The 22,698-nt window shown below is 47.8% G+C and overlaps 1 protein-coding gene across 1 annotated transcript; it reads left to right on the top strand.

The window, feature by feature from the left end:
* The first annotated feature begins 46 nt into the window (after positions 1-46).
* LOC106574047 (ras-related protein Rab-3B) lies at positions 47-21,431 on the top strand. The gene is made up of 5 exons (XM_014149572.3): positions 47-442; positions 1,148-1,372; positions 15,656-15,774; positions 15,976-16,100; positions 17,458-21,431. Exons 2-5 carry the CDS (start codon positions 1,148-1,150, stop codon positions 17,646-17,648), a joined length of 660 nt encoding a protein of 219 aa, XP_014005047.1. The 5' UTR covers positions 47-442; the 3' UTR covers positions 17,649-21,431.
* The last annotated feature ends 1,267 nt before the right edge of the window (positions 21,432-22,698 follow it).

Here is a 22,698-nt window from a genome sequence, read left to right as displayed (position 1 = left end):
TGCAAATTCCTCTAATGCCGTCAGGTGATCTGATAGGCTACTGTCCCTACAGAGGTGTGTCTGTCTGGAAATGTGGTACGTTCATTCACAGCGGAGTTCATGTTTTTAAGACCTTTTTCTTTTCAGCACCGTTGTAAATTTCAGGATGTCTGTCGACAATGTTTATCGCCGCGTAGAGCAGTAGAGGAACGCATGATAAACATTCATCATCATTTCGCTTGTGAATTATTTTTCACCCAACAATCGCAGTTCGACACCCATCACCTGATAGGTTATCCAATCTCTTTACATATCAGGTCAGAAGCTGATTCATATCGATAATCAAGAAGTCCTTTGGCAACGAGTTGACTTCGTCAGGTGCATAGCCTGCAGCTCAGTTCAGTAGGCGAGCCAACGAAAAAACTACGGCGAGAAAACAACCACACACAGAAGATTTATAGAGGTAATAAAACATTTTATGTCTTGGCATTTTACCGGTTATCCGTATACTTTTCTAATTACAGAAGTAACTGTATCGGTCGTTGTCTCTGACAGCAGTACCATAATGTGGCCTAAGACATTTCCCTCGTGTCAAATGATGTATTTGCACAGTAGCTACACCTGTGCCTCAAGCATAACGATGGCAGAAATCCGTCCATTGATGGTTTCATAAACCTGCTGTATACAGACATGGATGTCTCTGGCTTCTCTGAATGAAGATGCTATCTCATAAACGTTGCACTTTGAGTTCGAGCTTTATTCTTCTGTTTTGAATAATGTAGTACACCTAGGCTTAAACCTGTTTTTAATGACAAACCATTTAGCCTACATACATAGCCGACAAACACATTAAAAATAAACTAGCACATGACACAAATTCAACTTGGCTAATATATCCAGTTAACACCATTGTGTATTAAAAATCCCTTTTTTATGAATTATATATATCGGTCCAGAAGATTTTCACCGTATAACTCAAATGTGTTGATAATGGATTAGACATTCCACAACATCACATTATAGCCCTACTACACTTGTCCAGTAACCATGGTTTCCTGCAAATGAGTGAAACACTTGATAGCGTCCTCCACTTCCTCCTTCTACCTTTTCTTGACTCATCCTCCCATCTGGCTGCTGCCCACATGATGAATGCTCCAATGCTCCACAGATGGCGAAGGCAGACCAGCGCTTTGGGCAGAGAGATGGCTCCGACCAGAACTTTGACTACATGTTCAAGCTCCTCATTATTGGAAACAGCAGCGTGGGAAAAACCAGCTTTCTGTTCCGCTACGCAGACGACTCGTTCAGCAACTCTTTCGTCAGCACAGTGGGCATCGACTTCAAAGTCAAGACTGTCTACAGGAATGACAAGAGGGTTAAGCTCCAGATATGGGTGAGTTGTAGACAGTTTTCTCTAGTCAATTCGAACGGAATCTATTATCACCTTGTGGATTTTGAAGCTATTATGTTTCTATTGTGTTCTATTCTATATATATGCCACCATAAATGTGCCATGTGATGCAGCTGTCGTTTGTTTGTCACCTGTTTTCAGTCAATCAGCGAGCTTGATCAGACCTAACATAAGATGAGGATCATATTTCATTCAATTAGGCCTATATGGTCATTCTACAGTTAGTTATACATGCTGAAAGTCCACTGCTCAAGATACAGGGCTTGAGTGTACTGTGCATAAGGATTATAATAATTACACACAAGTAGGCAAAATACAGGATAGATAATCATGTTATTATGTGCATAATGATTATTATGTTCAGTCTCTTCTGGGTTATGCTTTGTTGATCCATTTAGTATTTGTTTCTGGCTTGAGCTCCACATTCACAATTGCACCCGATCCTTGTAACTACAGGCAGGACGATGTCATGACTGTATTGTAGATAAATTGCACCCATAACCACACACACACACACACACACACACACACACACACACACACACACACACACACACACACACACAAGCAGTCTTTCCCCTGCAGGCCTAGGGAGACAGAAGCTTCTGGTGAGCTTGCATCATTGAGCAATGATTGTTGTCATGGCAGCAGCTCTTCACATTACTCCCCAACAGCGAGATTCTGTGAGGTAACTATAGTGGCCTCTTAGGGTGAGGGGTAAGAACCCACAGGGGCCGATGGGGGTGGTGGGGGTGTTGGGATGAGCTATGCAGACTCAACTGCAAGAGTAAATTGCAATTTGTGATAAACCGAGAGTGGTAATCAGTGCAGATTGATCCCGTCTTAAATGCCAGGCTGGAGGTGTAAAAATAGAAGGCGGTGTAGTCACACTCAAAACAGCTGTGGCACTATTGATGTTGGCAGCAGCAGCGACAATCTTGCAAAAACGTACAGTAATGCCACCACTGGCTCTGTGAGAGCAGACAGCAAGCTCCACTACAGCAAACTCTAAGCACAGTTAGAGTTGCTGCTTGGCCTATTTACCCAGTGCTTCTCTAGAACCAGTGGTGTAGAATGCAGACCTGGCTTCAAAGTTTTATTTATATTTCCAAACTATGAGGTTTAAATAATACTGTGAAATTGTGAAAATGATGATGCCCTTTTAGTGTAGGAGCTGTTTGAAAAGACCACCTAATATTTCTTCCTAGCTAGCCATTTCACACCAGGTACACTAGCTAAATTCTTGCTTGAGAAATTGCTTTTGCTAAGAAGCTATTTTTGTTTATTTTTGACCATTTAATTGAAAACAATCACAGTAAGGTACTTAATTCTTATCCAAAAATGATTTGATATTGAGATAAAAACGGCTGCATTGGGCCTTTAAACTGCTTTAAAAAATATATATAGTTTAAAGGTATAATATGCAGAAATCGCTCCACGATTTCCTGGTTGCTAAAATTCTAATAGTTCACATAATTTATGTGACAAAACAAGTACTCGAGTGTATAGAACTAATGTACCATATAAACCGCTGTGAAATATATTTTCAATAACCAAAAAGTTTCAGCTGTTTGAAGCTGATGTACAAAACTGAAAGTAAAAGATGCTAAAACGGGAAGAATAGAAATTGTTCACATAGAACAGATCTACTGCTTCTTAGACTTGCTTTCAATGAGAATGACAGATCTATAACTCACATTTCTATGTGAATTTGATCAAGTAGCCCAAAAAGTTACATATTGTAGCTTTAAACACTAAGAAAAAATCTTAATTACATGCGAATTCCCAATGTAGATATGGTGCTGCGTATGACCGCTAGGGGGCGATGCAGTTCAATCTACCGCAGTCATGGCAACCAGATGGCGCTCACCTTACTCCTGTCTCCCACTCACTCAGCAACGATGGTAATTAATGCAGTTTTCTGGTTTTCTGCTGTGTGCCTCTCCTCCATGTTCTCAGTGGTCTGTTCATGGGACTTCAAATCCCACTTCCCATCGATGTGATGACTTGTTGCGGTGATGTATGATTGCGTGTTCATACACACCCAACAATCTGTGTTTAACGCCACATATGGGGTGTTTGAGAGCTTTCGCTTTGTACTTGTAGAGCAATCATTGTACAATATGTCCATCCGGGCCATCACGGTTTTTCGACATGGCATCGTGTAGATATGCCATCAGGGCATTGAAGCCGACATCCTCTACCATTGACAATGGCTGCATATCAACTGCAATCATTTCTGTAATCAGCGCTGTGATTTTCTCACTCCGTCCCTTTATCGCACTGCTTTCGTCTGTTGTTCGGGGCATGCGCTGCTGCTAACTCACGGTGCCTTCCTTTCAGATGGTTAAGCATCACCTGTACTGCCACTGTAGCTCTATTCCACCTCGCAAAGTTTGCATTTCACCACCTTTTCATTTAACTTCTCAAAGTATTGCCATACAGGACTTTGCTGCTGTCTCACTCTGCCATTTGTCCAACTGTTAACGACAATGACGTGCGGAGCGCTTTATATCCATGGCAAAAAACGTTACAGCGTTGTTGCGTTAGGTATTTGTTTAATTAAAATGTTTACATTCATGATGATGATCGGGACCTGTTAGGGATAGCTTTGCAATAACGGCACTGTTATTTATTTTTTAAATGAAGAAACGTTTTTCAGTTAGGTTTTTTTTTCTAAACGTTAACAATCACAATTTATTTGAAACGTTCACACACCTTGCCTCCATATAATTAATTTCATAATAATAATAATGTAGTGATCTTTACTTGCACACAATCAGTCCTGGGTTCAAATAGTATTCCAAATAGCCCAACCACTTTCACAGTACTAGCAAAATGTTTGGACACACCTACTCCTTCCAGGGTTTTTCTTCATTTTTTACTATTTTCGACATTGTAGAATAATAGTGAAGACATCAAAACTATGAAATAACACATATGGAATCATGTAGTAACCAAAAAAGTGTTAAACGAATCAAAACATATTTGAGACTCTTCAAAGTAGCCGCCCTTTGCCTTGATGACGGCTTCGGGACAAGTCTCTGAATGTCCTTGAGTGGCCCAGCCAGAGCCTGAACTTGAACCCATCTAACATCTCTGGAGAGACCTGAAAATAGCGGTGCAGCGACGCTCCCCAAATAACCTGACAGAGCTTGAGAGGATCTGCAGAGAAGAATGGGAGAAACTCCCAAAATACAGGTGTGCCAAGCTTGTAGCGTCATACCCAAGAAGATTTGAGGCAGAGTAAAGGGTCTGAATACTTTTTAAATGGGATATTTCATTTTTTAATTTTTTTTATTAATTTGCTAAAATTTCTAAACAGTTTTTGTATTGTCATTATGGGGTATTGTGTGTAGATTTAATGAGAAATGTTTTTTTTCATCCATTTTAGAGTAAGGCTGTAACGTAACAAAATGTGGAAAAAGTCAAGGGTTCTGAATACTTTCCGAATGTACTGTAAACCAACTAAAATACACTCCCATGCATTCAACCCAGGCATCCGACAATGGTACTTGAAACAAGCATCGGAAAATCCTGTCAAATACCACTTGGCAGACCACCTGGCATTTACACTCAAATACGCAAACAAAAGCACCTGTTTTGGGCTGTGTATTTGAAAATAGTCAAATACACAGAAAAGGATTTCAAATACCAGATACTCAAATACATATGTATTTGAACCCTGTTCTGCACAGAATTTAACTTGGTCGTCCCGCCCTGACCCCAGGGGTCCACCGACCTGCAGAGCTCCAACACGACACACCCCACTCAGCTGCAGAATCGTAGTGAAACATTTATTATTGGCTTTGTGTGGACTATGCCAGGGCCAGAGTGACATTCCACAGGACTCTAGACCCCCAGGGCCAGAGTGACATTCCACAGGACTCTAGACCCCCAGGGCCAGAGTGACATTCCACAGGACTCTAGACCCCCAGGGCCAGAGTGACATTCCACAGGACTCTAGACCCCCAGGGCCAGAGTGACATTCCACAGGACTCTAGACCCCCAGGGCCAGAGTGACATTCCACAGGACGCTAGACCCCCAGGGCCAGAGTGACATTCCACAGGACTCTAGACCCCCAGGGCCAGAGTGACATTCCACAGGACTCTAGACCCCCAGGGCCAGGACTCTAGACCCCCAGGGCCAGGACTCTAGACCCCCAGGGCCAGAGTGACATTCCACAGGACTCTAGACCCCCAGGGCCAGAGTGACATTCCACAGGACTCTAGACCCCCAGGGCCAGAGTGACATTCCACAGGACTCTAGACCCCCAGGGCCAGAGTGACATTCCACAGGACTCTAGACCCCCAGGGCCAGAGTGACATTCCACAGGACGCTAGACCCCCAGGGCCAGAGTGACATTCCACAGGACGCTAGACCCCCAGGGCCAGAGTGACATTCCACAGGACGCTAGACCCCCAGGGCCAGAGTGACATTCCACAGGACGCTAGACCCCCAGGGCCAGAGTGACATTCCACAGGACGCTAGACCCCCAGGGCCAGAGTGACATTCCACAGGACCCCCAGGGCCAGAGTGACATTCCACAGGACCCCCAGGGCCAGAGTGACATTCCACAGGACGCGCCCCCAGGGCCAGAGTGACATTCCACAGGACCCCCAGGGCAGAGTGACATTCCACAGGACCCCCAGGGCCAGAGTGACATTCCACAGGACCCCCAGGGCCAGAGTGACATTCCACAGGACCCCCAGGGCCAGAGTGACATTCCACAGGACCCCCAGGGCCAGAGTGACATTCCACAGGACGATAGACCCCCAGGGCCAGAGTGACATTCCACAGGACTCTAGACCCCCAGGGCCAGAGTGACATTCCACAGGACCCCCAGGGCCAGAGTGACATTCCACAGGACTCTAGACCCCCAGGGCCAGGACTCTAGACCCCCAGGGCCAGAGTGACATTCCACAGGACTCTAGACCCCCAGGGCCAGAGTGACATTCCACAGGACACTAGACCCCCAGGGCCAGAGTGACATTCCACAGGACAATAGACCCCCAGGGCCAGAGTGACATTCCACAGGACGATAGACCCCCAGGGCCAGAGTGACATTCCACAGGACCCCCAGGGCCAGAGTGACATTCCACAGGACCCCCAGGGCCAGAGTGACATTCCACAGGACCCCCAGGGCCAGAGTGACATTCCACAGGACCCCCAGGGCCAGAGTGACATTCCACAGGACCCCTTAGGGCCAGAGTGACATTCCACAGGACCCCTTAGGGCCAGAGTGACATTCCACAGGACCCCCAGGGCCAGAGTGACATTCCACAGGACCCCCAGGGCCAGAGTGACATTCCACAGGACCCCCAGGGCCAGAGTGACATTCCACAGGACCCCCAGGGCCAGAGTGACATTCCACAGGACCCCCAGGGCCAGAGTGACATTCCACAGGACCCCCAGGGCCAGAGTGACATTCCACAGGACCCCCAGGGCCAGAGTGACATTCCACAGGACCCCCAGGGCCAGAGTGACATTCCACAGGACCCCCAGGGCCAGAGTGACATTGCACAGGACCCCCAGGGCCAGAGTGACATTCCACAGGACCCCCAGGTTCAGAGTGACATTCCACAGGACCCCCAGGGCCAGAGTGACATTCCACAGGACCCCCAGGGCCAGAGTGACATTCCACAGGACCCCCAGGGCCAGAGTGACATTCCACAGGACGATAGACCCCCAGGGCCAGAGTGACATTCCACAGGACGCTAGACCCCCAGGGCCAGAGTGACATTCCACAGGACGCTAGACCCCCAGGGCCAGAGTGACATTCCACAGGGCTCTAGACCCCCAGGGCCAGGACGCTAGACCCCCAGGACCAGAGTGACATTCCACAGGACTCTAGACCCCCAGGGCCAGAGTGACATTCCACAGGACTCTAGACCCCCAGGGCCAGAGTGACATTCCACAGGACTCTAGACCCCCAGGGCCAGAGTGACATTCCACAGGACTCTAGACCCCCAGGGCCAGAGTGACATTCCACAGGACTCTAGACCCCCAGGGCCAGAGTGACATTCCACAGGACGCTAGACCCCCAGGGCCAGAGTGACATTCCACAGGACGCTAGACCCCCAGGGCCAGAGTGACATTCCGCAGGACGCTAGACCCCCAGGGCCAGAGTGACATTCCACAGGACCCCCAGGGCCAGAGTGACATTCCACAGGACTCTAGACCCCCACGGCCAGAGTGACATTCCACAGGACGCTAGACCCCCAGGGCCAGAGTGACATTCCACAGGACCCCCAGGGCCAGAGTGACATTCCACAGGACCCCCAGGGCCAGAGTGACATTCCACAGGACCCCCAGGGCCAGAGTGACATTCCACAGGACCCCCAGGGCCAGAGTGACATTCCACAGGACCCCCAGGGCCAGAGTGACATTCCACAGGACCCCCAGGGCCAGAGTGACATTCCACAGGACGCTAGACCCCCAGGGCCAGAGTGACATTCCACAGGACCCCCAGGGCCAGGACGCTAGACCCCCCAGGACCAGAGTGACATTCCACAGGACTCTAGACCCCCAGGGCCAGAGTGACATTCCACAGGACTCTAGACCCCCAGGGCCAGAGTGACATTCCACAGGACTCTAGACCCCCAGGGCCAGAGTGACATTCCACAGGACTCTAGACCCCCAGGGCCAGAGTGACATTCCACAGGACTCTAGACCCCCAGGGCCAGAGTGACATTCCACAGGACTCTAGACCCCCAGGGCCAGAGTGACATTCCACAGGACTCTAGACCCCCAGGGCCAGAGTGACATTCCACAGGACGATAGACCCCCAGGGCCAGAGTGACATTCCACAGGACCGCCCCGGGGCCAGAGTGACATTCCACAGGACTCTAGACCCCCAGGGCCAGAGTGACATTCCACAGGACGATAGACCCCCAGGGCCAGAGTGACATTCCACAGGACCCCCAGGGCCAGAGTGACATTCCACAGGACCGCCCCAGGGCCAGAGTGACATTCCACAGGACCCCCCAGGGCCAGAGTGACATTCCACAGGACCCCCAGGGCCAGAGTGACATTCCACAGGACCCCCCAGGGCCAGAGTGACATTGCACAGGACCCCCAGGGCCAGAGTGACATTCCACAGGACCCCCAGGGCCAGAGTGACATTCCACAGGACCCCCAGGGCCAGAGTGACATTCCACAGGACCCCCAGGGCCAGAGTGACATTCCACAGGACGATAGACCCCCAGGGCCAGAGTGACATTCCACAGGACGCTAGACCCCCAGGGCCAGAGTGACATTCCACAGGGCTCTAGACCCCCAGGGCCAGGACGCTAGACCCCCAGGACCAGAGTGACATTCCACAGGACTCTAGACCCCCAGGGCCAGAGTGACATTCCACAGGACTCTAGACCCCCAGGGCCAGAGTGACATTCCACAGGACTCTAGACCCCCAGGGCCAGAGTGACATTCCACAGGACTCTAGACCCCCAGGGCCAGAGTGACATTCCACAGGACTCTAGACCCCCAGGGCCAGAGTGACATTCCACAGGACGCTAGACCCCCAGGGCCAGAGTGACATTCCACAGGACGCTAGACCCCCAGGGCCAGAGTGACATTCCACAGGACGCTAGACCCCCAGGGCCAGAGTGACATTCCATAGGACGCTAGACCCCCAGGGCCAGAGTGACATTCCACAGGACCCCCAGGGCCAGAGTGACATTCCACAGGACTCTAGACCCCCAGGGCCAGAGTGACATTCCACAGGACGATAGACCCCCAGGGCCAGAGTGACATTCCACAGGACGATAGACCCCCAGGGCCAGAGTGACATTCCACAGGACTCTAGACCCCCAGGGCCAGAGTGACATTCCACAGGACGCTAGACCCCCAGGGCCAAAGTGACATTCCACAGGACGCTAGACCCCCAGGGCCAGAGTGACATTCCACAGGACTCTAGACCCCCAGGGCCAGAGTGACATTCCACAGGACTCTAGACCCCCAGGGCCAGAGTGACATTCCACAGGACTCTAGACCCCCAGGGCCAGAGTGACATTCCACAGGACGATAGACCCCCAGGGCCAGAGTGACATTCCACAGGACCCCCGGGGCCAGAGTGACATTCCACAGGACTCTAGACCCCCAGGGCCAGAGTGACATTCCACAGGACGATAGACCCCCAGGGCCAGAGTGACATTCCACAGGACCCCCAGGGCCAGAGTGACATTCCACAGGACCCCCAGGGCCAGAGTGACATTCCACAGGACCCCCAGGGCCAGAGTGACATTCCACAGGACCCCCAGGGCCAGAGTGACATTCCACAGGACCCCCAGGGCCAGAGTGACATTGCACAGGACCCCCAGGGCCAGAGTGACATTCCACAGGACCCCCAGGGCCAGAGTGACATTCCACAGGACCCCCCAGGGCCAGAGTGACATTCCACAGGACCCCCAGGGCCAGAGTGACATTCCACAGGACGATAGACCCCCAGAGCCAGAGTGACATTCCACAGGACTCTAGACCCCCAGGGCCAGAGTGCCATTCCACAGGACTCTAGACCCCCAGGGCCAGAGTGACATTCCACAGGACTCTAGACCCCCAGGGCCAGAGTGACATTCCACAGGACGCTAGACCCCCAGGGCCAGAGTGACATTCCACAGGACGCTAGACCCCCAGGGCCAGAGTGACATTCCACAGGACTCTAGACCCCCAGGGCCAGAGTGCCATTCCACAGGACTCTAGACCCCCAGGGCCAGAGTGACATTCCACAGGACTCTAGACCCCCAGGGCCAGAGTGACATTCCACAGGACGCTAGACCCCCAGGGCCAGAGTGACATTCCACAGGACGCTAGACCCCCAGGGCCAGAGTGACATTCCATAGGACGCTAGACCCCCAGGGCCAGAGTGACATTCCACAGGACCCCCAGGGCCAGAGTGACATTCCACAGGACTCTAGACCCCCAGGGCCAGAGTGACATTCCACAGGACTCTAGACCCCCAGGGCCAGAGTGACATTCCACAGGACGATAGACCCCCAGGGCCAGAGTGACATTCCACAGGACTCTAGACCCCCAGGGCCAGAGTGACATTCCACAGGACGCTAGACCCCCAGGGCCAGAGTGACATTCCACAGGACCCCCAGGGCCAGAGTGACATTCCACAGGACCCCCAGGGCCAGAGTGACATTCCACAGGACTCTAGACCCCCAGGGCCAGAGTGACATTCCACAGGACGCTAGACCCCCAGGGCCAAAGTGACATTCCACAGGACGATAGACCCCCAGGGCCAGAGTGACATTCCACAGGACTCTAGACCCCCAGGGCCAGAGTGACATTCCACAGGACGCTAGACCCCCAGGGCCAGAGTGACATTCCACAGGACCCCCAGGGCCAGGACGCTAGACCCCCAGGACCAGAGTGACATTCCACAGGACGCTAGACCCCCAGGGCCAGAGTGACATTCCGCAGGACTCTAGACCCCCAGGGCCAGAGTGACATTCCACAGGACTCTAGACCCCCAGGGCCAGAGTGACATTCCACAGGACTCTAGACCCCCAGGGCCAGAGTGACATTCCACAGGACGCTAGACCCCCAGGGCCAGAGTGACATTCCACAGGACCCCCAGGGCCAGAGTGACATTCCACAGGACTCTAGACCCCCAGGGCCAGAGTGACATTCCACAGGACTCTAGACCCCCAGGGCCAGAGTGACATTCCACAGGACGATAGACCCCCAGGGCCAGAGTGACATTCCACAGGACTCTAGACCCCCAGGGCCAGAGTGACATTCCACAGGACGCTAGACCCCCAGGGCCAGAGTGACATTCCACAGGACCCCCAGGGCCAGAGTGACATTCCACAGGACCCCCAGGGCCAGAGTGACATTCCACAGGACCCCCAGGGCCAGAGTGACATTCCACAGGACTCTAGACCCCAGGGCCAGAGTGACATTCCACAGGACGCTAGTCCCCCAGGGCCAGAGTGACATTCCACAGGACGCTAGACCCCCAGGGCCAGAGTGACATTCCACAGGACCCCCAGGGCCAGGACGCTAGACCCCCAGGACCAGAGTGACATTCCACAGGACTCTAGACCCTCAGGGCCAGAGTGACATTCCACAGGACTCTAGACCCCCAGGGCCAGAGTGACATTCCACAGGACTCTAGACCCCCAGGGCCAGAGTGACATTCCACAGGACTCTAGACCCCCAGGGCCAGAGTGACATTCCACAGGACGCTAGACCCCCAGGGCCAAAGTGACATTCCACAGGACGCTAGACCCCCAGGGCCAGAGTGACATTCCACAGGACTCTAGACCCCCAGGGCCAGAGTGACATTCCACATGACCCCCAGGGCCAGAGTGACATTCCACAGGACCCCCAGGGCCAGAGTGACATTCCACAGGTCTCTAGACCCCCAGGGCCAGAGTGACATTCCACAGGACCCCCAGGGCCAGAGTGACATTCCACAAGACTCTAGACCCCCAGGGCCAGAGTGACATTCCACAGGACTCTAGACCCCCAGGGCCAGAGTGACATTCCACAGGACTCTAGACCCCCAGGGCCAGGACTCTAGACCCCCAGGGCCAGAGTGACATTCCACAGGACTCTAGACCCCCAGGGCCAGAGTGACATTCCACAGGACTCTAGACCCCCAGGGCCAGGACTCTAGACCCCCAGGGCCAGAGTGACATTCCACAGGACTCTAGACCCCCAGGGCCAGAGTGACATTCCACAGGACTCTAGACCCCCAGGGCCAGAGTGACATTCCACAGGACACTAGACCCCCAGGGCCAGAGTGGCATTCCACAGGACTCTAGACCCCCAGGGCCAGAGTGACATTCCACAGGACGCTAGACCCCCAGGGCCAGGACGCTAGACCCCCAGGGCCAGGACGCTAGACCCCCAGGTTCAGGACGGTAGACCACCAGGGCCAGGACGGTAGACCCCCAGGGCCAGGACGGATAGTAGTATTTGAACCCAGTTCTGGTGGAAGGTGGGAACACATCCAGACAAATGTGTTACTGAAGTGGTATGTGGCCTGCTACATGTTGTTTTACTGTCTCTCAGGGATTGAATTACATTTTTGTGGGTAAAATGTACAATGTGGACTCAGAGGATAGCACTTAAAAGTATTCATTAAAACACTTGTGTCATGCTGGATAATGATAGGAGACAAGCGCAGGAATACGAAATATATTTTTTTATTTCTGCACCCAAGCAAAAGAGCGAGGTGTAAACCTCTGAGCAATACACAGGGCGAGGACCGAGCACGCCCCCATTCTCATTGACGGTGCTGCAGTGGAGCAGGTTGAGAGCTTCAAGTTCCTTGGTGTCCACATCACCAACAAACTAACATGGTCCAAACACACCAAGACAGTCGTGAAGCAGGCACGACAAAACCTATTCCCCCTCAGGAGACTGAAAAGATTTGGCATGGGTCCTCAGATCCTCAAAAGGTTCTACAGTTGCACCATCGAGAGCATCCTGACTGGTTGCATCACTGCCTGGTATGGCAACTGCTCGGCCTCCGACCGCAAGGCGCTACAGAGGGTAGTGCGAACGGCCCAGTATATCACTGGGGCCAAGCTTCCTGCCATCCAGGACCTCTATACCAGGCGGTGTCAGAGGAAGGCCCTAAAAATTTTCAAAGACTCCAGCCACCCTAGTTATAGACTGTTCTCTCTGCTACCGCATGGCAAGCGGTACCGGAGCGCCAAGTCTAGGTCCAAGAGGCTTCTAAACAGCTTCTACCCCCAAGCCATAAGACTCCTGAACATCTAGTCAAATGGCTACCCAGACTACTTACAGTGCTACTTACACCACTGTTACTCTCTGTTGTCATCTATGCATAGTCACTTTAATACCTCTACCTACATATACATACTACCTCAAATAACCGGTGCCCCCGCACATTGACTCTGTATCGGTACCCCCCTGTATATAGTCTCGCTATTGTTATTTCACTGCTGCTCTTTAATTACTTGTTACTTTTATCTCTTATTCTTATCTGTATTTTTTTTTAACTGCATTGTTGGTTAGGGGCTCGTAAGTAAGCATTTCACTGTAAGGTCTACACCTGTTGTATTTGGCGCATGTGACTAATAGAATTTGATTTAACCCATAAAACAAGTGCACAATAACACGTAGCATGGAAGCCGATACAACAGCACAGGTACTCACAAGACCAACGGACATAGTAACACTAACCGACAAGGACAATGGGGAACAGAGGGCACATATATATATATTTACATTCTAATCAGGGGGAATGGGAACCTGGTGCGTAATGAGACAACAGTCCTGGGTTGGTGGTAATGACAGTCCTGGGTTGGTGGTAATGACAGTCCTGGGTTGGTGGTAATGACAGTCCTGGGTTGGTGGTAATGAATCCAGTTCAGTGATGCCTAGAAGGCCGGTGACGTAGACCTCCGGAACTGGTGAACGGAATGAGCAGCAGTACCGGGGGAATCGTGACAACTTGTCTCCAAAGTGGTCCTCGATGGAGAAAAAACAAACACATATAATTATTAAAAGGCAAGACAAAATTACAAACAACCATAATATATTCATTTATATTGACGTCCTAGAAATCATTCTGCTTAGGAGGCTGATACACCAACAAGTATAGGATGACATTTAAGAAGTATATCTACCCATGCAAGCTCAAATCCATCCATTTTCAGATCTGAACGAGAATTCCATCATTCCTAGTAAAAACACAATGCATTGTTGTTAGTGTTAAACCATTGTGTTTGGTCATATGTCTATGAATATGAAATCTCCATTAATTAGATCAGGACAAAGTGCTGGGCTTTGTCCTACACATATGCTTATGTGCATTAATCAAACCAATGGACAGAGGCAGCGAAGCAGCAACAAATCAGCATTACTGGAAAATGTGCTTTCTATATTTAGATGGGGAAAAACGTAACGCCATTTTACATTCTGCAATCAAGATTAAACAGTTACATTAGGAAGAGTCTGAGCTGCCATAAGAACTGACAGATAAGATATTGACACTTCTGAAAGTCACATTGATGGCAATCGCGACGAGCACAGATGGGGAGACCTGGGGAGAGATCAGTGGATCTGTCGTTGGTATCAATAGATGGGTGAGTCATTGAGTCTTTGATCAGATTAGGTTTAGTGTCTTATTATGATCGGGGGAGGTTGGTGTGGTAGCCTGCTCCCTGTATTTTGGTTGTATGACCATAGGAGTTGACTATATACAGCATAAACAGATCTGGGAACAGGTCATTGATATGGATGGCACCCACTGAGTGCACGTGTACACATTCAAACCTGTCCTTTCCTTACAATAAAAAAAGCTGGGGCACAGATGATGTCAAGTGATCAGAAACATCAGAGGCCGTATCGTGTTTCAGATTAGGACTGATTATTTAGGATAAATGCTGCCTTTTATCTCCCGTTAATACGATTGCATAACCAGGTGGGGCTGATCCAGATGCTAAGATGCTTGATACATACGATGGCCCCAGAAACACTGCCTGCTTTGGGTTCACAGCCCATCACTACAGATCGCCGTTAGCAGCGCGACCAAGTGTACTGTGATCTTAAATGATAAGTGGCAAGCCGAGAGCTTGGCCGTGCAAATGCTACTGTTCTGATTGCCAATGTGACATTGCAACTTCCACACGTATCACGTGCCATGAGTTGAGGTGAGAAAAGCGGGAGTTTGACAATCCTGGCATTTCACAGATGTAGCATCTGTGTCTTGGGCTTTTCCCAGGCAACAGCTCCTGCGTGGTTATAAGCCTAGATTTGGAAGATTCCAGATAAGCGTATTGGCGTCACTTTCCACCCAAGCCTCCTATAACCCCCCAACTCCTGCTAACATGTCTTAATGTCCCCCAGTCACAGTCAGTCCCTTTGACAAAGATCTGTCTCCCATAGCAAACCATTCTGTCCATGGCAGTTCCAGGCTGACGTTTATTGTCATGAGTTTCTGCTAGATGGGCCAGATGCAAAGGCAAAATGTATGAAAACCGAAATGTGCTTTTTGGTCTTAATTTAAGTTTAGGGTTAGCAGTGTGGTTAGGGTTAGGTTTAAAATCAGACATGATGACTTTGTGGCTGTGCTATCTAGTGACCACTCTGCAGAGCTGCTTCCAGTACATGAGTCTTCTCAATAAATGCCAACCTGCATAATATTGTCCTGTACCATTGCAGTTTTCTAACATGTTTTTTTTTCTCTTCTACAGTGGTTCTTTCACACAGCATGGAAAGCTTCTTTATTATCATAAGATGCTATATGAACAATATTAATATGCCTTTGTCTCTCCTAGGATACAGCAGGGCAGGAGAGGTACAGGACTATCACCACCGCTTACTACAGAGGAGCTATGGGCTTCATCCTCATGTACGACATCTGCAATGAAGAGTCCTTCAACGCTGTGCAGGACTGGTGAGTGAATGGTCTGCTGACTGAGACACTAGGGCTGTCTCTCAATGCTCTAAAATGGCTTCCTTTGCTGCTTTCATTACTCACCACTGGTGAAAAGACTGTGTGTGTGTGTGTGTGTGTGTGTGTGTGTGTGTGTGTGTGTGTGTGTGTGTGTGTGTGTGTGTGTGTGTGTGTGTGTGTGTGTGTGTGTGTGTGTTTCAGGGCTACCCAGATAAAAACCTATTCGTGGGATAATGCTCAGGTCATCATGGTGGGCAACAAGTGTGATGTGGGCGAGGAGAGGGTGGTGCCCACAGAGAAGGGGAAGCACTTGGCTGACCAATTAGGTGAGTTAATTGGTGGGATGAATTGGTAAATTGCTTGTAAGATTGTGTGCTGGATTACCATATTGTCAAGGCTGTCCTTCTGCTGAAATTCATGTTATTTCGCATTATAGCATCTGCATGGCATTTCTGGCCAGGACAAGATTCCATGTTTGTGACATTTGAATTGAAACCACACTGAGGAATTGTGGTGGTGAACAAAATGGCATCTACTCTATTCTAGTATGAATGAAGAATAAATTGGTAATACACAGTAAAAACGTATCCCTGGGGCTATACAGTGCCACTATTGGGACAGTGAAGCACGTTGTCTTTTGGCTTTATACTCGAAAGGTTTGGATTTGAAATCAAACGATGACTATGAGGTTAAAGTGCAGACTGTCAGCTTTCATTTGAGGGCATTTTCATTCATATCGCATGAAACATTTTGAAATTACAGCACTTGTTGTACATAGACCCCCCATTTTAGGGGACCAAGAGTATTGGGACAAAATCACTTATGTGTATTAAAGTAGTAAAAAGTTTAGTCTTTAGTCCCATATTCCTAGCACACAATGACCTCATCAAGCTTGTGACTCTACAAACTTGTTGGATGCATTTTCTGTTTGTTTTGGTTGTGTTTCAGATTATTTTGTGCCCAATAGAAATGAATGGTAAATAATGTATTGTGTCATTTTGGAGTCACTTTCATTGTAAATAAGAATAGAATATGTTTCTGAACACTTCTACATTAATGCGGATGCTACCATGATTATGGATAGTCCTGAATGAATCATGAATAATGATGAGTGAGAAAGTTATTTACATTTAATTTCTACTAGGCACAAAATAATCTGAAACACAACCAAAACATGCAGCAAATGCATCCGACATTATTCACTGTCCCAGTAGTTACGGAGGGCACTGTATAAGCAAATCCACATCAGTTCTTCTCTATACGTGTTATTAGCATTACTCTAGTCTTGTCAAGAGTCTTCACACGTCATGTCTATAGCTGTATGTCATTTCTATAGCGGCATAAAGTCCCATGTTGTGGAGGCAAGCTGTCTGCTCTGACGTCACCTTTCTGAGACCTGTCACTCCTGGAGCTTTGTGTTAGCCTCTTGCTCTCAAATGTTGAACGGTTGGCTGAAGTGTGACCGCTGTTGAGGGTATCTTATTGAATCCTGGAGCGTGTTCGTACTTGGTACACAGCATGGTATAACCTGTGTAATATTTAGTATGGCGTGTCCTCACCTAGCTCTGGTCCTAGGTGTTAGTGTGCATTCCACTACTAACTTATTAGAGGAACGCATACTAACGCCCTGGATCAGAGCTATGTACTCACCATACTGTATGTACTCCTTCTGTCTGTGTGCAGGGTTCGAGTACTACGAGGCCAGCGCCAAGGAGAACATTAATGTCCGCCAGGTGTTTGAGCGGCTGGTCGACATCATCTGCGTCAAGATGTCCGAGCGAGTGGACGTGGAGCCGCCCATGGTCCCCGGCGTCAAGACTACCAGACTCACCGACAAGCCCCCCCAGCTACCTCAGAAGTGCACCTGTGCCTGACTCACACTTATAGGGCTGAGCCAAGCCATGCCGAGCCAAGCCATGCCGAGCCGTACTTGGCTGGCCTGGTTACGCATCTACCATAGTTGCTGGAACCATGCTGGAAAAGACCATTTGAATATAAACTATCCGAGCCAGCACCGTGCGGTTGGCCCTATAGTATGAGTGAGGTACTACTGATTTGGCCCCTCAGTTCTCCACTACTACACTTGCCATTCCACTACTGTTCTTTCCCAACTCCCTGTAAAGCTATTACAAGTTCCACAAACCTCTTTCCAAAAGGTAACCATCTATACAATCTAATTTATCAAGCTACCAATAACCACTACCACTACCAATAACTACTACCAATAACTACTACCACTACCACTACTACCAATAACTACTACCACTACTACTACTACTACCAATAACCACTACCACATACTACCAATAACTACTACTACTACTACTACTACCACAACTACCAATAACTACTACCACTACCACTACTACCAATAACTACTACTACTACTACTACCACTACTACCAATAACTACTACCACTACCACTACTACTACCACTACCACTACTACCACTACCACTACTACCACTACCACTACTACTAACACTACCACTACTACTACCACTACTACAAATAACCACTACCACTACTACTACCAATAACCACTACCACTACCACTACTACTACCACTACTACCAATAACCACTACCACTACTACTACCACTACTACCAATAACTACTACCACTACTACCAATAACCACTACCACTACTACCAATAACCACTACCTCTACTACCACCACTACCACTACTACCAATAACTACTACTACCACTACTACCACTACCACTACTACTAACACTACTACTACCACTACTACCAATAACCACTACCACTACTACTACCACTACTACCAATAACTACTACCACTACTACCAATAACTACTACTACCACTACTACCACTACCACTACTACTAACACTACTACTACCACTACTACCAATAACCACTACCACTACTACTACCACTACTACCAATAACTACTACCACTACTACCAATAACCACTACCACTACTACCAATAACTACTACTACCACTACTACCACTACTACCAATAACTACTACCACTACCACTACTACCACTACTACCACTACCACTACTACTAACACTACTACTACCACTACTACAAGTAACCACTACTACTACCAATAACCACTACCACTACCACTACTACTACCACTACCACTACTACCAATAACCACTACCACTACTACTACCACTACTACCAATAACCACTACTACTACCACTACTACCAATAACTACTACCACTACTACCAATAACCACTACCACTACTACCAATAACCACTACCTCTACTACTACCAATAACCACTACCACTACTACTACCACTACTACTACGACTACCACTACCACTACTACCAATAACTACTACTACCACTACTACCAATAACTACTACCACTACCACTACTACCACTACCACTACTACTAACACTACCACTACTACTACCACTACTACAAATAACCACTACCACTACTACTACCAATAACCACTACCACTACTACTACCACTACTACCAATAACCACTACCACTACTACTACCACTACTACCAATAACTACTACCACTACTACCAATAACCACTACCACTACTACCAATAACCACTACCTCTACTACCACCACTACCACTACTACCAATAACTACTACTACCACTACTACCACTACCACTACTACTAACACTACTACTACCACTACTACAAATAACCACTACCACTACTACTACCAATAACCACTACCACTACCACTACTACTACCACTACTACCAATAACCACTACCACTACTACCAATAACTACTACCACTACTACCAATAACCACTACCACTACTACCAATAACCACTACCTCTACTACCAATAACCACTACCTCTACTACTACCAATAACCACTACCACTACCACTACTACCACTACCACTACTACCAATAACCACTACCACTACTACCAATAACCACTACTACTACCACTACTACCAATAACCACTACCACTACCACTACTACTACCACTACTACCAATAACCACTACCACTACTACCAATAACCACTACCACTACTGCCAATAACTACTACCACTACTACTACTACCAATAAGCACTACCACCACTACTACCATTAACTACTACCACTACTACCAATAACCACTACCACTACTACTACCACTACTACCAATAACCACTACCACTACTACCAATAACCACTACCACTACTACCAATAACCACTACTACTACCACTACTACCAATAACTACTACCACTACTACCAATAACTACTACCACCACCACTACTACTACCACTACTACCAATAACCACTACCACTACTACCAATAACTACTACTACTACCACTACTACCAATAACTACTACTACTACTACTACTACCACTACTACCACTACTACCACTACTACCAATAGCTTTGACCTCCAGCTGGTTCAGAGGTCAGGGAACACTAAGCAGGGTATACAGGTAAGCACAACATTGCCTCTCTCCTCCAAAAAGTGGCTTCACCACCGCACAAAGAAACACAAAACCACATCAGTTCGCATTCCAAGTTTACACGGGTTAGGAGACAAGCCTCTATAGCTGCATAATCTTCAAGTTCAGAATCATTTTGTTTAGTGCTAAAGGGAAGACAAACTACCCACTGGGTACAGACGTCAGTTCAATCTAGTTTTGATTTACATTTGGTTGAGTTGTGAACTAACGTGAATTCAGCGTGAAATCAACAAACAAATTCACCATGACATTGGATTTAGGTTAAAAGTTGGATCAAAAAAATATATAAATTTCCTTATGTTGAGGACTTTTTGCAAATCAAATCAGTTTTCCACATTGATTCAACATCATCACATATCTTTTCGGGGTTCAACCAGTTTTTGCCTACTACTACCCAGTGGGTAACAATCTTCCCTGTAGATTTTTCAGTCTCTTAACAACATGCAGTGCAACTGTCTCTTGAAGAGGTAGTAACGATGGTACACTGATGAAATGGCAAGATGTCCAATACGTCTTGCACCACCAACACTAAGCCAATGCCATGTACAGGGAGTTCTGACATTCTGAGGGACCATTTAGAATATAGATGTTCATTAAAGAGCACACTCTTTATCCTTCAGCTAATATCATCTCCTAGCCGTTATGTAAGCCATGTTTGTTTACAGTGTTTATTTCATGAAAATGTGTGTGTTTTAGAGAGCAAAGCAGTCTGTTGTTGTGTATGACATATAACTGAGTGTTCAGTTGTAACGGTTTCATTTGTGTATCATGTACCTTGGGCAGAGGTACATGTCAACATCAAAATATATTGTGAAATGGGAAGAGACAGAAAATTATATTTTAAAATGTTGTGCTTAAAAAAACAATGGCAAAATCTTAAACATATTCTACAAAATCGTTATGTATCGCAAAGTAGCACATTTTTATGTATAGCTTCCCACCATCTATATTTTCAGTTTTATATTTAAATGTCTTAATATAATGATATAATATGTGAATTTGTAAATGATAGAGTTAAAATCTATAATGGTGTTTGCTGAATTAATTTTTTTGCTGTATTATGGGAAGAAATTTAGACCATTTATGTGAACTTGTTGTTACAGTGAACTCCGAGACAAAATGGGAGAAAAGCACAAAGTGATTGTACAAAATTTTGTGAATGTTTGTATATTATAGATGCAATTTAGTATATTAAAAAGCACAACTCTACTTGAAATCATTGATTCCATTTATCACTAATGGGCTTTTGAATTCTGTACAATCAGCTAAATAAACTACAACGAATCAAATGTTCTTATAGGCAGTTAGCATCAAAATCTTATTCAATTAAGTATTTTAATTACTAATTATAAACTGGGTGGTTCAAGCCCTGACTGCTGATTGGCTGAAAGCCACGGGTATGACAATACATATATTTTTACTCTTCTAATTACGTTGGTTTATAATAACAATAAGGCACCTCGGGGGTTTGTGGTATATGGCCAATATACTGTACCATGGCTAAGGGCTTTATCCAAGCACTCTGCATTACATCATGCGCAAGAACAGCCCTTAGCCATGGTATATTGGCCATAGGCCTTATTGTTTAATTCTATGGCAGCTACACTGTATTCGTACAATAGCAGAATTAGAACTACAGTGCATTCAGAAAGTATTCAGACCCCTTGACTTTTTCCACAGTTACGTTACAGCCTTATTCTAAAATATATTAAATTGCTTTTTTCCCCTCATCAACCTTCTTTTCCCCTCATCAGTCTTCTTGGGTATGACACTACAAGCTTGGCACACCTGTATTTGGGGAGTTTCTCCCATTCGTCTCTGCAGATCTTCTCAAGCTCTGTCAGATATTTTCAGGTCTCTCCAGAGATGTTTGATTGGATTCAAGTCCGGGCTCTGGCTGGGCCAGTTAAGGACATTCAGAGACTTGTCCAAAAGCCACTCCTGCGTTGTCTTGGCTGTGTGCTTAGGGTCATGTTCCTGTTAGAAGGTGAACCTTCACCTCAGTCTGAGGTCCTGAGTGCTCTGGAGTAGGTTTTCATCAATGATCTCTCTGTACTTTGCTCCGTTCATCTTTGTCATCATCCTGACAAGTCTCCCAGTCCCTGCCGCTGAAAAACATTCCCACAGCATGATGCTACCGCCACTATGCTTCACCGTAGGGATGGTGCCAGGTTTCCTCCAAACGTGACCCTTGGTATTCAGGCCAAACAGTTCAATCTTGGTTTCATCAAACCAGATAATCTTGTGTCTCATGGTCTAAGAGTCTTTAGGTGCCTTTTGGCAAACTCCAAGTGGGCTGTCATGTGCCTTTTACTGAGGATTAGCTTCCGTCTGGCCACTCTAACATAAAGGCCTGATTGGTGGAGTGCTGCAGAGATGATTGTCCTTCTGGAAGGTTCTCCCATCTCCACAGAGGAACTCTGGAGCGTTGTCAGAGTGACCATTGTGTTCTTGGTCACTCCCCTGACCAAGGCCC

This window comes from Salmo salar, chromosome 16 (assembly GCF_965601325.2).
Source record: "Salmo salar chromosome 16, fSalSal1, whole genome shotgun sequence".
NCBI lineage: Eukaryota > Metazoa > Chordata > Actinopteri > Salmoniformes > Salmonidae > Salmo > Salmo salar.
Note: the sequence above shows the minus strand (reverse complement) of the source record. Positions and strands in the feature narration are given on the sequence as shown.